We start from the raw sequence: 14,096 nt of genomic DNA, 5'->3' as shown, positions 1-14,096 counted from the left end.
ATATGAGTATGTCACAAACTGGATCAGACCAGTGGTCATTAGTCCAGTGTGCTGTCTCACACAGTGGCCAACCAGTTCCTCTGGAGGGCCAACAATAAGCCATGAGGTCAACGTCTTCCCATGATGCTGCTGCTGGTACTGCTATCCAGAGGTTTACTGCCTTCAAATGTGGGGGTATCCTTGAGTCATCATGCCAGTAGCCACTGAGAGACTAGTCCTTCACAAATCTGTCTTAATCTTTCCACCCCCATCCTCTCTCTTTGTTCCCACATTGTTTGCTTTAAGACTATAAAGTGCTTGAGGGCAGAAATCTGTCTTTGTGCATATCAAACTCAGTACGTTGCCAGTTACACATATAGCACTACATAAATATTTCTGGTTTGGAGCTGGCATTATCTTTGCCACAAAGACAAAATGTGGAAGTACCTGCAGTTTTGCAGTGGAAATTCAGAAACCTGTCTATTCAGCTGGTATCCCACTAATTTCACAGAACAGTCCCCACAATAGCATGTATAATTTGTTGGCCACAGGGACAGAAAGTTCACTTACATACAGCCCATGAAAACTGCTTAGGAGCAGACTTGAAACTGAATCAGTCGTTTCAACTGTTAATTCGCACTAGTTTGGATTGTTGATGCTTTTAGTTGTTTTGTTTGCAATGGTGGATTAGAAGTGGGAATTAAAGGGTCATGTTCCTAAATTTCTAATAACAGGTTTATATTACTAAATGAATACCAATTATTCAATTTCATTTGTTAAATTAGCTTTTGGGATTTCAGTTTCAAAACTATCATTCATTGTGAACCAAATAAACAGGAATTTTTAAAAAGCTAAAACTGTGATCCCATGTAAAAGCAAGTTCTACTGCCATGAATGGGATCCGTTTTTTAAAAAGTGTTTCTATGACTGAGGAATTAAGACTGCAAGAAAGCAAATGCTCCATCAAGCAGTAAAACATGCCTTTAATACATCTACTACACACGGAGAAACAGAAATTACATTTTGGGGGGGGGGGAGCTGAGGTTCTCCCTAAGAAACATCAAGATTTTTATGTAGAGATTTTGGCCTTTCCAAAAAGAGGGAGGGGGAAGGAGGAAAAGCACATTAGAAACAAACCCGTTTCCATTTGAGCACCACATAAAACATCTTTAGGACTGCACCATACTTGAGAGATTTATAATGGAGGGAAGTGTCCTCAAACCAAGGAAGAAATGCAGTAATTGATAAGAACCTCAGCCGAGCCAATAAAGTGCATCCTTTCCAATAAAGCACAAGATGACAGACAGGATCCACTTGAAAATGTGTGAACTTGAGACAGAAGTGCCAAAAATCTGAGTTCTGGTTAAACAGGAATGAGACCAGAATTTCTCTCCTGCCCTACCCAACATAGAAACGTTAAGAGATTTACTCTCTACTCACAAGATACACAAGAAAACCTCTAAGACCACAGGGAGAAGGCTGAAGTAAAACACACCTCTCACAGATCTTAACATCCAGAAGAGTCTTGAATCTTCTTGTTAACATGCCTCGGCAGACTGCTATACATTGTGTAAAATAAAAGTTAAGCCACCAGAAGGAGTTGTTTGGCACACAAATCCACGGGCCTGTCCCCAGAAGTCGTTGAGTGGCCTCTGAAGAGCTCTTCTCCAAGTGATGAGCTGTCAGAATGGCAACAAAAGGTGAGCATCCCAGTACACCTTGCTAATTGGCTAGCATTGCAGGTTGTCTCCCAGCCAGCTTTCCATGGGCAACATGCTCCCAGTAGGGGCACATGGGAGGAATCTATTTTCAACCCAGTCCAAAGCAAGTCTAAACCAGTTTGCAAAGCCAGCCCATTTGTTGCAGATGGAGTCCTTTGGAAAGCAGTGGACTTTCATTTTTTAAATTCAGCACCAGTTTATGAATGATGTCATTACTGGAAACTGTCACCCATTAGTAAACAAAACTGACGAAAATAATAGTGACTTATCTTGACTTTGTACTCAAGGGCCTTGATTCTTTCAAGGGAAATGTGGGGTGAGCAGACTGTAAATTTCCTCTTAGCTACATTGTGATGTTTAAACAAAATTATTGCTTCTTCTCCTGCCCTGTTTTTCTTCCCACATAATCTTGCGTTGATGTCACAGTGCTACATTTGGGTTATCAAAATCCGTTTTCCACTCAGTTTGTGAAATCACAACAGAATTTACATTTCACATAGAAAGAGATAGGTAAAGCAGGATGTAACATGACCCATCAAGCTTCACAAGTGACACAGAATGCAGCCAGCAAGACAGACAGCTTGTGTGTAGTTTTCCTTCATAGGTCTGTCCACTGTGTAAGAGGAACACAATCCCCTTAAGGCAATTTCAGCGCTACTTCTTCATTTGGTCAAGCTTGCATGGAATTGCTTCCTGGAACCACAGTGGCTACAAATGGCTGTGTAGTTTTGACACCTTTTGCAGAACTTCGTGTTTCAGTAACTTTTGTTACCTTCAACTTCTTACCAACAACTATTGTTGACAGCGCTAGAGAAATCAACCAAGTTAACTCCACTTGCTTCAAGAAGCCAATTCCTGCTCTCCCTAATTCAGCTGGAGAAAGAGAGAGTCCACACTTGAATTGTAACAAACATTAAGAAAACAGTACAAATACAAAAACCCATCTTAGGAATCAACAAATCCTACTATCTGTACAAGCAGCAGAAACACATACAGAACAGTGAGCCAGAGCACAGCAGCAAAGGATTGGGTCCCAAGAATCTGTTCAGCTAATGGAGGTGCCTTTCTTCAGCTGAAGAAGCTTATCCTTGAGGCTGGAGGATCTGAAGAGCTTCCACGCATTCTTCTTATAGTAGATAACAAGCCAGTCTTGTTACTCGTCTCGTTTTGACACACAACCCATTAAACCTCTATTTTGGCATGAGTGAGAACATTGCATGGGTCCCTTGACCGCGTTTCTCCACACCTAGTCTGCTTCTCTTCAATGCATCTGCCTAATCTTACTGCATCAGGGAAAGGTGCTTCCTAATGAAAAAAAAAAGCATCTCTACAAGCCAAATGGATTGTCAATATCTGATTCATGAACCACAGCCATGCTGGAAAGCAACCAGAAGGTCTCTGGCTAGCATGACCATGGCTGATAAATGCTTTGGAGGGAGACAGGCCAATTTGTGCCTGTTAAGCAACAGTGTCCAGAATCTTAGTATTGCTACAAGCAGTCAGAATTAAAAATTTATCTTTAACAAAAATAGACAGGTGGAGATGAAATGAGGTGTTAAAAATTCCAACAAGTACCCACCAGCCTCTCTTTCTGTTCTATTTTGTTTCACAAGATCCTCTGTTTTTGCATTTATATTTCCCTTTACATGAAAGATTTCCTGCCATTGCCACATCAGTTCTTCCAGTGCTTCAGCCACACAAGCAGGTATGATCTGACAGATATGTTGAAGAGAAGCAGACTAGGTGTGAGGAAACGCAGCAAGGGACCCACACAACACTCTCAGTCCTGCCAAAATAGATGTTTAATAGGTTGTGTGTCAGAATGAGATGAGTAACAACGCTGCCTTGTTATCTACTGTAAGAAGAATGTGTGGAAGTTTGGGGTGTTTTTCCTAAAAGATGGGAAGGGAAGCTATACAGCTGTCTTAAGCACAGCCAGATCACTGGTCCCTCTACAGGATTGTCTACTCTGCTTAGCAGCATGTCTCCAACGTATCAGGTCTTTCTCCAACACTGGCTACCTGAGATTCTTAAGTGGAGATGGCAGGAAATGAACCCAAGACCTTCTGCATGCAAAGTGTCAGCAAAGGCTCCTTCCCCCAAATAAAGGGTCCAATAGTGCTCACATGGCCCAGTTTGGAAAGCCCCCTTGCAATGCCAGCTCCATAAAACAGTTCAGGTCCAAGTGGTCTTCAGTTCCCCAGTGAATTTGCAGATTTCTGAGGAAGCTGCTTACTTGCAAACAATTGTTTGTAGCCTTAACCATCTTATGCATAACTGTAACTGACAGCAATGATTGTATGACAGTATGTATAATTGTGATTGATAGTAGTTATAGCACCTGTTTTATCTATTTTAATTAATTTATGTAATTGAACTGTATTTTAAATCATTGTTTATTTTGTATTTTAACTAAATCATGGCATGCCATGTCTGTGAGCCGCCCTGAGCCCGCCTTTGGCGGGGGAGGGCGGGATATAAGAATAAAACTTACCTTACCTTACCTTGCTTGATCAGGGAAGAATCCCTAATGAAGCTCAAGACTAAGTGCAACACCCTACTTTAAATAAGGGTGCAGAGAAAAGCCCGAAAATTCAGAACCTATTGGGTACTTGCCTTGGAAATCTGTGCTTACTGAATACACTTGTATCTGTAACCAAATTTTATCCCCATTGGCTTTGGTTCAATCCTATTCTATATCTCCAAAATTAAAATTATGGACTAGGGATAACACAGCAGGAAGAACAGAGCAACAGTGCTAGAAAAATATAACAGAAATTAAGGTTGACATCTTGATTTCTTCTTAGGACAGCATCCCTTCTGAGACCAGAGAGAAGAACAATTGAGAAAGAGAGAATCAAACATACAAAGAAGATTATCACTTGCAAAAGTATGTTGACTTGCCCCATACCTCAAAATTGCAAGGGACAGGGCTTCTGCTCGCTCACGACCCAAATCCCTTTTTAATGTGTAGCGCACAGCACTAACAAGTCCAAAAGAGATTTCCAAATTCCAAATTCACCATTCCTACCTGTTCTAGCAAAGTGGAATTTATTAATATTAGAAAAACAAAACAAAAAACCTTCATAAATCTGGATAAATACGCAGTTTCCAGCTGTAAGAGGACAAATTGGTAACAGGAAAAACAATTTAGATTTCCACCCTCACTACTCCTGGGGCTCCCCTTTTGGTGCTACATAAGTGCCTCTCAGTGTAGGCTCTGTTTTTCATCAGGGTCTGGATCAGCATCGTCATCATCAGGTGGATCATTTTCATCCCCCGATTCGACATAGATGGGCCAGTCGTTGTCTGGGTCGCTTTTTTCCGGACCTTCTGAAGAAGGCTCCATCAGACTGAGGTTGATGGGCATTGAATCCTCATGCGTGGTTGTGACACAAGTACAACTGTCACACAGGCCAAAACGTCGCAATCCTTGGGACAAGCTGCTCGTAAATGTTCTCCTGCAGCCCTTGCAGATTATTGGTTTGTTCGATCGATGCACCTGGAAGATAAAAAGGAAGCAGGATGACAGACTACTTGACCCGTTCCTGGGTTCCAATGGGGCAGTGATGGTTTCTGTACCACCCACGAGGATTATCTCAGTGCATGTTCTAGATTTTGAGGGTGGTGTTGAGTTGTCCCAGCACTAGCTCAGTTCTAAACATATTTATGTGCCAGTGTGTCAGAAAGCCAATGCGGTGCAGTGCATAGAGTATTGGACTAGGAACTGGGAGACCCAGGTTCAAATTCCCATTCTACCATGGAAGCTTGCTGAGGTGACTTTGGGTCTCTTGCAGATTGTCAGCCTGACCTGCTTCACAGGGCTGTTGTGTGGATACAATGGAGGAAAGCAGAATAATGTAAGCCACCCTGTGCCCCCAATGGGGAGAAAGGAAGGGAATAAATGAAGTAAAATAAATAATTAAACAAACAAAATCTTACAAACAACTTTCCCTGCCTGGCTTACCAGAAATCTATTACTACCTATGAAATTCATGTGGCTATTTTCAAGCTGACTTTAAAAATCAACACATCATAATTCTCCGCAGATCAAACTACTGATGGAAACCAATCCAGTAAAGGTGGCACCCATCATCTGGAATTTGGCCATCTCCCTATTTGCCTTTCTAAGTCATATTAAGATAATGTTATTTCCAGGGCTTTTTTGGTAGAAAAAGCGCAGCAGGAACTCATTTGCATATTAGGCCACACCCCTGATATCCCTATTGTTTCACATAGGATTTTTTTGTAGAAAAAGCCCAAAAGGAATTAATTTGGATATTAGGCCACACCCCCTGACACCAAGCCAGCCGGTACTGCGTTCCTGCTCAAAAAAAAGCCCTGGTTATTTCAATGTGTTTTTGACCTGGGTGCAATTGGTAACCTCTGCCTTTTTCATGTACTTTCTCTGGTCTTGACAGTCTAGCTCTCTATTGATCTACTGTTTTATGGGTTTTAAGTCTGCTGTTTTCTTATTATTGTTTAATGCTTTTGTGGCTATTTTATTATTTTATCATTTGGGCAGATTTTGCAGCTCTATTCCACTACTGCAGGCATTTCCTTCTGGCAGAAGGAGACTCGTCCAATGTATTCTTGCACACATAATACACACAAATACAAAACACAGCCCTCATCTTCCAACTGCCTCTGGTAAGACCTCAGCCACATTCCAGACTTACACTCAAAGCGTGGCTCCGAAGGTGTTCCTGCCGGGTGAAGCGTTTGCCACAGATCTCACAAGGATATGGCCTCTCGCCTGTATGGGAGCGGATGTGTCGTTTCAGAATTCCTTTCTGTTTGGCTGTGTATGGGCAGAACGGGCATTTGTGGAGCTTGATTGGCACAACTAGAACATCCCCTTTGAAAAGAAAACAATATTGTTTCAGATAATTCAACCTACTGTTGAGTAGGTGAGATCACAATTTTAAAGTCATTCTTTTAAAAAAAACCTTTAAGATGCAAAACAACAAGGAGGTGGAGGAGAGAAGAGTTATGTCTGTCGTGATGAGCATCAACTGCATTCTGAATAGCAGGCACAATCACTTAATACAATGGATGGAGAAAAATGGAATTCTCTCAGGAAGCATACAGCTAAAAGTTGGGGAAACACAGTTCCATTATAACACAAGCTCTTACCTGCAGGAAAGACATCTGAACCCCACATCACCAACTAATCATTACTGTGTAACAGTTACCTGACTAGTGCACTACAATCCACTGCCTGGCAAGACCCCAAGATGCCCAGAGGCCACTTCCAGGAACAAAAGAAGAAGTGTACACCAGTCTGCCAAACCAGGTCACTGCAAAATGGTGGGAAGGAGACCACACCCACAATTCTGTTGACAAAGCCCACTTGCCTTCATTATGAGTCGTTTGTGACTTATCAATCACACAACATTTTTAAAGCAGCAGTGCTTCCTATTTGAACAGCTTCTGCACCTGTTTGCCCAAAGCAAACTGACTTGGCATGGGCCAGTTGCTAACTTCACATAATCTAAAAGCACTGCTTGTTTTTAATCAAAGGGTTTAGCCCACCCACCTCCTGCTTCTGCACAACTTCTATCCCTTTAAGAGCGGTTTATTCAGTTTAGCCTTCCCATCCTATACACATTGGATGCTCATATTTTTATTCCATCTTTCCTCCAGAGCAACGTACTTAGTTCTTTTCTCCACTCCCTATTTTATTGTTATTCATGTTATGTCCACCTTTCTCATGGAGACTCAAGGTGGTTTATACAGTGTAAATCAATACAGTCAACAGGGTGGGATGTCCAATAAACAATGCAATAGGATTTGGATGGCAGAAATCTGAAAGCAGAGCTAAATCAAAGCATAAGCATTCACAGGACATGTTAAATGATGCAGAAATTACACACCATACTCAACAACCCGGCAAGTTAAGTTACACAGAAAAATGAACGAGGTTCCCAAAGTTGCCTAGTGAACTTCGGAGCAAAGTGGACAATGTAACCCCAGCTCTCTCAAGTCTTTTCTATTAGTCTAATCAATATACCGTGCTAGCCCTCCAAAATGTATTTTCATTCCACTTTTAAAACCTGCATAACTCTGCAACCAGTGGAAGTCCTTGCTCTGCAGATTCTCACATCAACTCAACATCCAGCAGTCTCACATATGATCTGAGCATATGAAACTAAGGAGCTGTTCATCTGCAGAAGCCCTATAATAGTTCTCTGCCACATGCTGGTAACGATTGAACCTCAGATCAATATCAACATGAAGATTTGCTCTGAACTTCCCAACATGTATAATGCTCAATGCTCTTCCCATTACAAACATAGCCAAGTTCCCCTTTCACCTGGTATCAAGGCAATACCCACAAATCCAATATTTTATTTCCCTGGATTTCCACTTGCATCGTTTCAAATAAATTCAATAAAACTATTTTTTAAAAAGATTTTTAAAAATCCACCTGAGACAAACTTTGGAACAAGAAATGTGTCCAAATTTACTAGCAGCTGATAGCAATTTTACATCTCTTGCAACTATTTCCAGGGCTGTAGTAGGTAAATAGGAAGATGAATTCTTCTGTCAAACACAATGTTCTGCTGTTTTCTTTGAGATTAAATATCTCTCTGTCTCTCTCACACACATATATACATGCGTGTATGTGTGTAAAAAGGAAGGGGCACATTGGGATAAGGGGAAAGGAGCATTAAAAGAAAATTATTTTGGCTTATTCTGAAAAACGGGGTTTTTTTAGATTAGATTTCTCTGTGCCTATCTGGGATTTTCTTTCAAAAAAAATCCTGATTAGGAATTAGAACGCTTTGATTGGCTTCCATTGTTTAATAATCCGATTCCATTGGATTCCATTGTTTAATAATGGAAGTAAATGGCTAAGTATTTAAAAACACACTTATGGTTCCATATGTACCAGTTCAACTCATCTCCCTTTCTCCCCTCCCACCTCACTGGCTGCTTTTCTTCACTCCACCTTTCTTCACTCACTAGCACTTGAGTGAATTTTGCCCAGTCTGAAATCAACACTTGGAAAGATCTCCCTCTCCAGTTTAAACAGATGAAGAAAAAAAAGAACCTAGCAGTACAACTTGCAAGCTTTACTAGTGGAAAGGAGCAAGAGTCCAGTAGCACCTGACAAAACTAGAGGTAGGGCATGAGCTTTCATGAGTCGTTGCTTACTTCTTCAGATACAGGTGGAACGTGAGTCCATTGGTCCTTATATCTTTGAGATTGGAGTAATTTCAGATGCCAAATGACAATAGCAGGCATTGGTAATGAGACAGGAAACCTAAGTCTCAATTCAGCCCTGGAGGACAAATTGAACTTCAGTATCAGTTGCAATTCAGCAGTCTAATCTTACTTTGAAATTCCTTTGTAAGAGAACTGCTACTTTTAGGTCAGCAATGTCCTAGAAGGTTAAATGTCCCTCCACTTGTTTTTAATATCAGACTTATGTCTATTTATTCTTTGCATCCTCCTGGACTGAACTGAGACCTAGGTTTCCTGTCTCATTACCAATACTGGTATCTCCACACCTACTACTGCTCTGCATATCACAGCTTATCCAATCAAGCCTGCTGTTGCTATTCAGCATCTGAAATCACCCTTATAATGTTTATATCTCTGGTATCTCATGTTACATTTTATGGTAAGCATGACCTGGCCTGACAAAATGGAATTTATGTTAGATCAGGTCTTCATAACAAATGAGTTCAATACCTCTGAAGGTAGATAGCTGCCCTGGCCATTTAAAATTCTAAAAATAAAAGACATACGATACTTATTATAAAGACTAATCAAAAGAAGCCTAGGTCAGCACTGTGTTATGTGTTAGGTTATTTTGTTTAGTAAAAGGCTGCATTTCAGAAGTCCAATATAGTCTAAAGAACTCTTGTCTCACCTGTATCCTCTCCGTACCAGTCATTATGAATGTCCATCATGGAACTCATGGGGACTCCTGCATCTTCTGGCCTGCCCTCAAAGCCACGGACAAAGTGATGAACCACATCATCCTTCCTTTGGGCCGCACTGTTGCGCAACAAGGCTTCTAAGAACTGCTTCATGTGATAATTATTGCAGGCCAGATCCATTGCCTGGCCACTATGGAGCCCTTCTTCTATCTGCTCTATGGTCAATGGAGTTGGGTACTGAGGCAGCCGCTCACCCACTTCGACTTCCACTTCATCTGCATCATATTCCACTTTTGGTTCCACTACTTTGGGCAGGGAAGAGTTAGTGTCATCTGGTGAGTCACTGCTTATAGGGTCTCTCACTACAAGCTCAATGGGATGGCAGCTGCTGCACTCCCCACAGGGAGGGTCTCGTTGACAATCTGGAATCCTTTCCTTCTCCTGCAGGGATGAAACAGAAGCTGAGCACTGGGTCTTTGCACTGTAGGATGTGCCTTCCCTGGCAGAGCTGGAGGTTCCACTGTCAGCCTGATAAAAGGCTGCCTCCCTCTCTATTTTCCGACAGATGTCCAGCGACGACCTGATGTACGTCTTGCAGAAGTTGACCACGTCAGTCATCTGTAGATAACTGGCCGCAGACATGACCTCAATCACATTTTCCCCGCAAAGGTCCAGCTTCCCAGAATAAAGGAAGTCCAGAATGATGGAGAAGGCCTCAGAAGTCACAATATCCAAGGAAGCAGTGCTGTGACGCCCACTGTCTTGGATGTAGTGGATCAGCAAGGCTCTGAAATAACCACTGTTGGCAAAGAGAATGTTCTTGTGTGCCTTGAAAATCCTCCCTTCCACAATGATGCTGCAGTCACAGAAGAAGTCCCTCTTCCGTTGTTCATTGAGCTCTCCCAAGAGTTTGGTGTAGTAAGATTGCATCTCCATTTCTCCTACAGCTACAGCTAAGAAGGACTTCTCAACCCTGCCAAGGAAAAGCAGGAAAAGAACATCAGAACAGACGCTCCTTTCCTTTAATGTGCAGTCCTTGGGAGAGACTTGACTGCATCTGGGACAAAGACAGATTCCTGCTGCCATAAATAACAATGCGCACCCTGACAATAAATCTCAGGAAATTCCAGCCATCTGATGTTCCCACCTATATTCGGCAAGATTCTCTGAAAAAGACAATAATGCCATGAAAAGCTGAAGGCATCATGAAAAGAGGAAGACCTAACATGAGATGGATTTATTCAATAAGGGAAGTCACAGCCTTCAGTTCGCAAGATCCAAGCAAGGCTGTTAACAATAGGACATTCTAGTCTAGACCAAAATCCGCTACCCACGATCCCTTTTAATGAGAAATGCTGGGACTGAACACTGAATCTGTTGTGTTCAAGACATGTGCTCAGCCACTGGGGTAGAACTGAACACGGGCAAAATGACTGCCTGGCCAGAGAAGCAACAAACATGTTTAAACATTCACCCCAACTATATTTTCAACAGCCCTGTCATTAGATGACCAGTAAAAAGGAGAGCTGGCCGGCACCTGTGTGTGACATCTGCTGCAGATGTTACTACCCCCCTCATGATACCACTCCAAGATGAAATGCACACTTATTTATGGCATATGTTGTTAATGATAACAGATTAGTAGCCCATGAGCGCTCCTAGTGGAAGAACACTCAGTTTGAGTGGAAGAATGCTCAGCAGCCCTCTTAAAACCATTATGTAGCTTTCAAGCTTTCAGATCCACCCCACCTTCCACAATCACACACACAAATACCTGAGGAAATCAACTGCATTAGTTTTTAAAATGGAATTGGAAAGTAGGCTTTGGAGCGGGAGACCTAATTAATAGGCTTGCAGAATACGGACACAGAGGAGAAAGGGTGGAACTGCTAGGAGATTAACACCTTGACCCTCCAACATTCATCCCCAGAGAATACAGAACTCTGCAAGGTGACCTGCTTGTACAGGGGGCATTAGGACCGAAGCAGAATCCAGCTTCTCTCAACCATATGGTTTTTGCAGCAAAACCCTCCAGGGAAATGCCAACCAGGCCTAGGAACAAAGAATCTTCAGCACAGCCAGCATAGATTAAATAGCCACCCCAAAGAGAAGAGGTCCAGGGAAAGAGTCATTACTTTCTCTCCTGCTGTGCTTTCATTCACCGTCCCTTCCAGGTTCCATCCCCCTTTCCAACCAGTTGCCCATTCTCCCTGACTAATCCACCCCAGCAATCTTTCATAAATTAACTGTTTCAGGAAAGAAGTCCCCACTCCCAACAAAATGGCAGAACTACCGAAGCATCCAAAACCACATCACCAGTAATTTCTTACATTAATTGTCCACTGATGGGGGGGCATTCTTGGTCTTTTGTCATTACCAGAATAAAGCTGACAATCACAATCATACTACTGCACCCATTTTGCAGGCAGGAGAACCAAGGCACTGATATCATGAGGCCACAACTGTCTACAAAACTCAATGTCTTTCATGTGATAATACAGGTATCACTGTCACCTTCAAGCCTGATACCCAGGTATACACCTTTCCTGGCTCTAAGCAGGGCATTCCAGTCAGGTATATGGAGAGAAGGCAGCCCTGACAGTCCATCTTCCCTCCATCTCCTCATTCTACACACACTAAAAAACAACTGTCATCACCAGCTCTCAGAATTGCACACATGTCTATGGACAGGGCAACCAGAAAGCCATAACAAATGTACAGTGCTGGACTTTCCTGCTGCTGTAGATAACAATGCATGTACAAAGAGCATTTCCCTGACCTCTGACTAACTATATTACATATGGATTGTAGGAATATTATCCAGGTTAGAGAGTTCTACTTCCAGCCAGGCTGAAGTTGCAGTATTTTTCACCTTAGAAACTGAGCAATCAAGCAGCCAACATACACAACTACGGGATAGTGGCACCTTAAAAATGGATGAGATTTTATTCCACAAGTTTTAGTGAACTAGTACCCACTTTATCAGATGCAGCTCACTAGGGAAAACATATGTATATATATAAATATGCCTGAAGTACAGGGTGAAAGGCAATTATGCAAAATTCACTCCCCAAAACATCACAACAGCTGTTCTTGGCTGTTTCTTGAGTTTAGCTGAATTGGCTTACACCAAAAATAGCTGTGGAATCTAGGTTTTATCAAGATCAATAGCACAAAGATGGGTTGTAGTCCACCAAAGCTCATGGTGGAATGAAATCTTGTTGAGTCTTTACATTGCCGCTGAGACACCTGTTTATTTATGCTGCAACAGACTAACATAGCAAGGCCTCTGGAACTGGAACCACAGAAAGGTAGAGCTCAGCAAGTGTCTCCCTGCATCCCACCTTCCTTTGAGGCAGGCTCTTTATAGATGCAAGAGAGCACATCCCTTCCTCCTGTCTCAGTACTTGGAGCTGTCCAGCGAGGTCAATCTCACAGGACCTATCCTGGGGATCTATGGGCCATCATGCATGTGCCTCAGTGCTTGCATAGGGTCTCCTTTCTCTGTGCCTAACCACAAACAGTCTACATGTGTCTGGGATTATGGGAGAGTCTGCCAAGCATGTGTGATTTCCAGCACCTCTCCAGTAGATTTTCCAGTAGAGCAAATTGGCCTCCTGCTTCCTCATCACTGAGCACCACCCTCTTAAGATGGTTTAACAGGTCAGTCTCAGCACATGCAAAGTAAAAACAGCAGACAAGTACTCCTGAGCACGTGCAAAGTGCACCTCCTTTCTTACTGTATCATTGAGAGGTTGGGAACAGGGGAAGAGAGTGCTTCCAAATCAGATGGTATGATTTCCAAGCCCGATTCGGCTCCCAGCGTTGCCAACTTTTGCTTCTGAATCCTTCCCGCCCCCAGAAAAGCACCTTTACCTGGAACAGACACATTTTGCTACATCCTGTAAAAGCCTTCACATGCTGATCCCTGCGGACTAGGCTTAAAGATAAGTGCAAAAGAGCCGACTGGGCTAGGGTTTGTCTGATCCACTAGCAACCTGTCTTCCCCTCCCCCTTAAACCTACCGGGGTGGGGGGAAATGGGAGGCGGTACCACCCAACACCAACACTCCCAAGCACAGCGCGGAGGGGACTGCGACCCACCTTGGCATTGCCCCCCCACCCCACGCAAACATATATATGTGCACACCCACCATCCCTCCCAACCAGCAAAAGCTCCATCCTCCTCAATGCAACCTCCATTCTCTGCACGCTCACCTTCTCAAGCAGTCCCTTGCTCTGCACAGCTCTACCTACCCTGACCACATACACTCTGGCTTCGCGGGAGCCGCCCAGTTTGCTTGAATGGCGCTAGCCGCCAATCACATTAGCTGATGAGGAGGCGGGCTCAAGGCACCGGCTTCAGAAGCGGCTGTGTGTCCCACCCTCGCTGCACACCGGCCGTGCTGCCCGCTGGGGGTTGTAGTTTTCTCAAGGGTATGGGCAGTGGCTCGTCCGATCAGCATCCTGCTTCGAACAGTCCCCAACTAGTTGCTATGGAAGGT

At 43.1% G+C, this 14,096-nt stretch overlaps 1 protein-coding gene across 1 annotated transcript; it reads right to left on the bottom strand.

The window, feature by feature from the left end:
* Positions 1-4,734: 4,734 nt before the first annotated feature.
* ZBTB8B (zinc finger and BTB domain containing 8B) lies at positions 4,735-13,895 on the bottom strand. Its single transcript, XM_060258282.1, has 4 exons — positions 13,810-13,895; positions 9,583-10,565; positions 6,380-6,558; positions 4,735-5,202 (listed from the first exon to the last, which is right to left on the bottom strand). Exons 2-4 carry the CDS (start codon positions 10,526-10,528, stop codon positions 4,909-4,911), a joined length of 1,419 nt encoding a protein of 472 aa, XP_060114265.1. The 5' UTR covers positions 10,529-10,565; positions 13,810-13,895; the 3' UTR covers positions 4,735-4,908.
* Positions 13,896-14,096: the final 201 nt, after the last annotated feature.

This window comes from Heteronotia binoei, chromosome 17 (assembly GCF_032191835.1).
Source record: "Heteronotia binoei isolate CCM8104 ecotype False Entrance Well chromosome 17, APGP_CSIRO_Hbin_v1, whole genome shotgun sequence".
Taxonomy (NCBI): Eukaryota; Metazoa; Chordata; class Lepidosauria; order Squamata; family Gekkonidae; genus Heteronotia; species Heteronotia binoei.
This window is presented reverse-complemented; position numbering and strand designations above follow the sequence as displayed.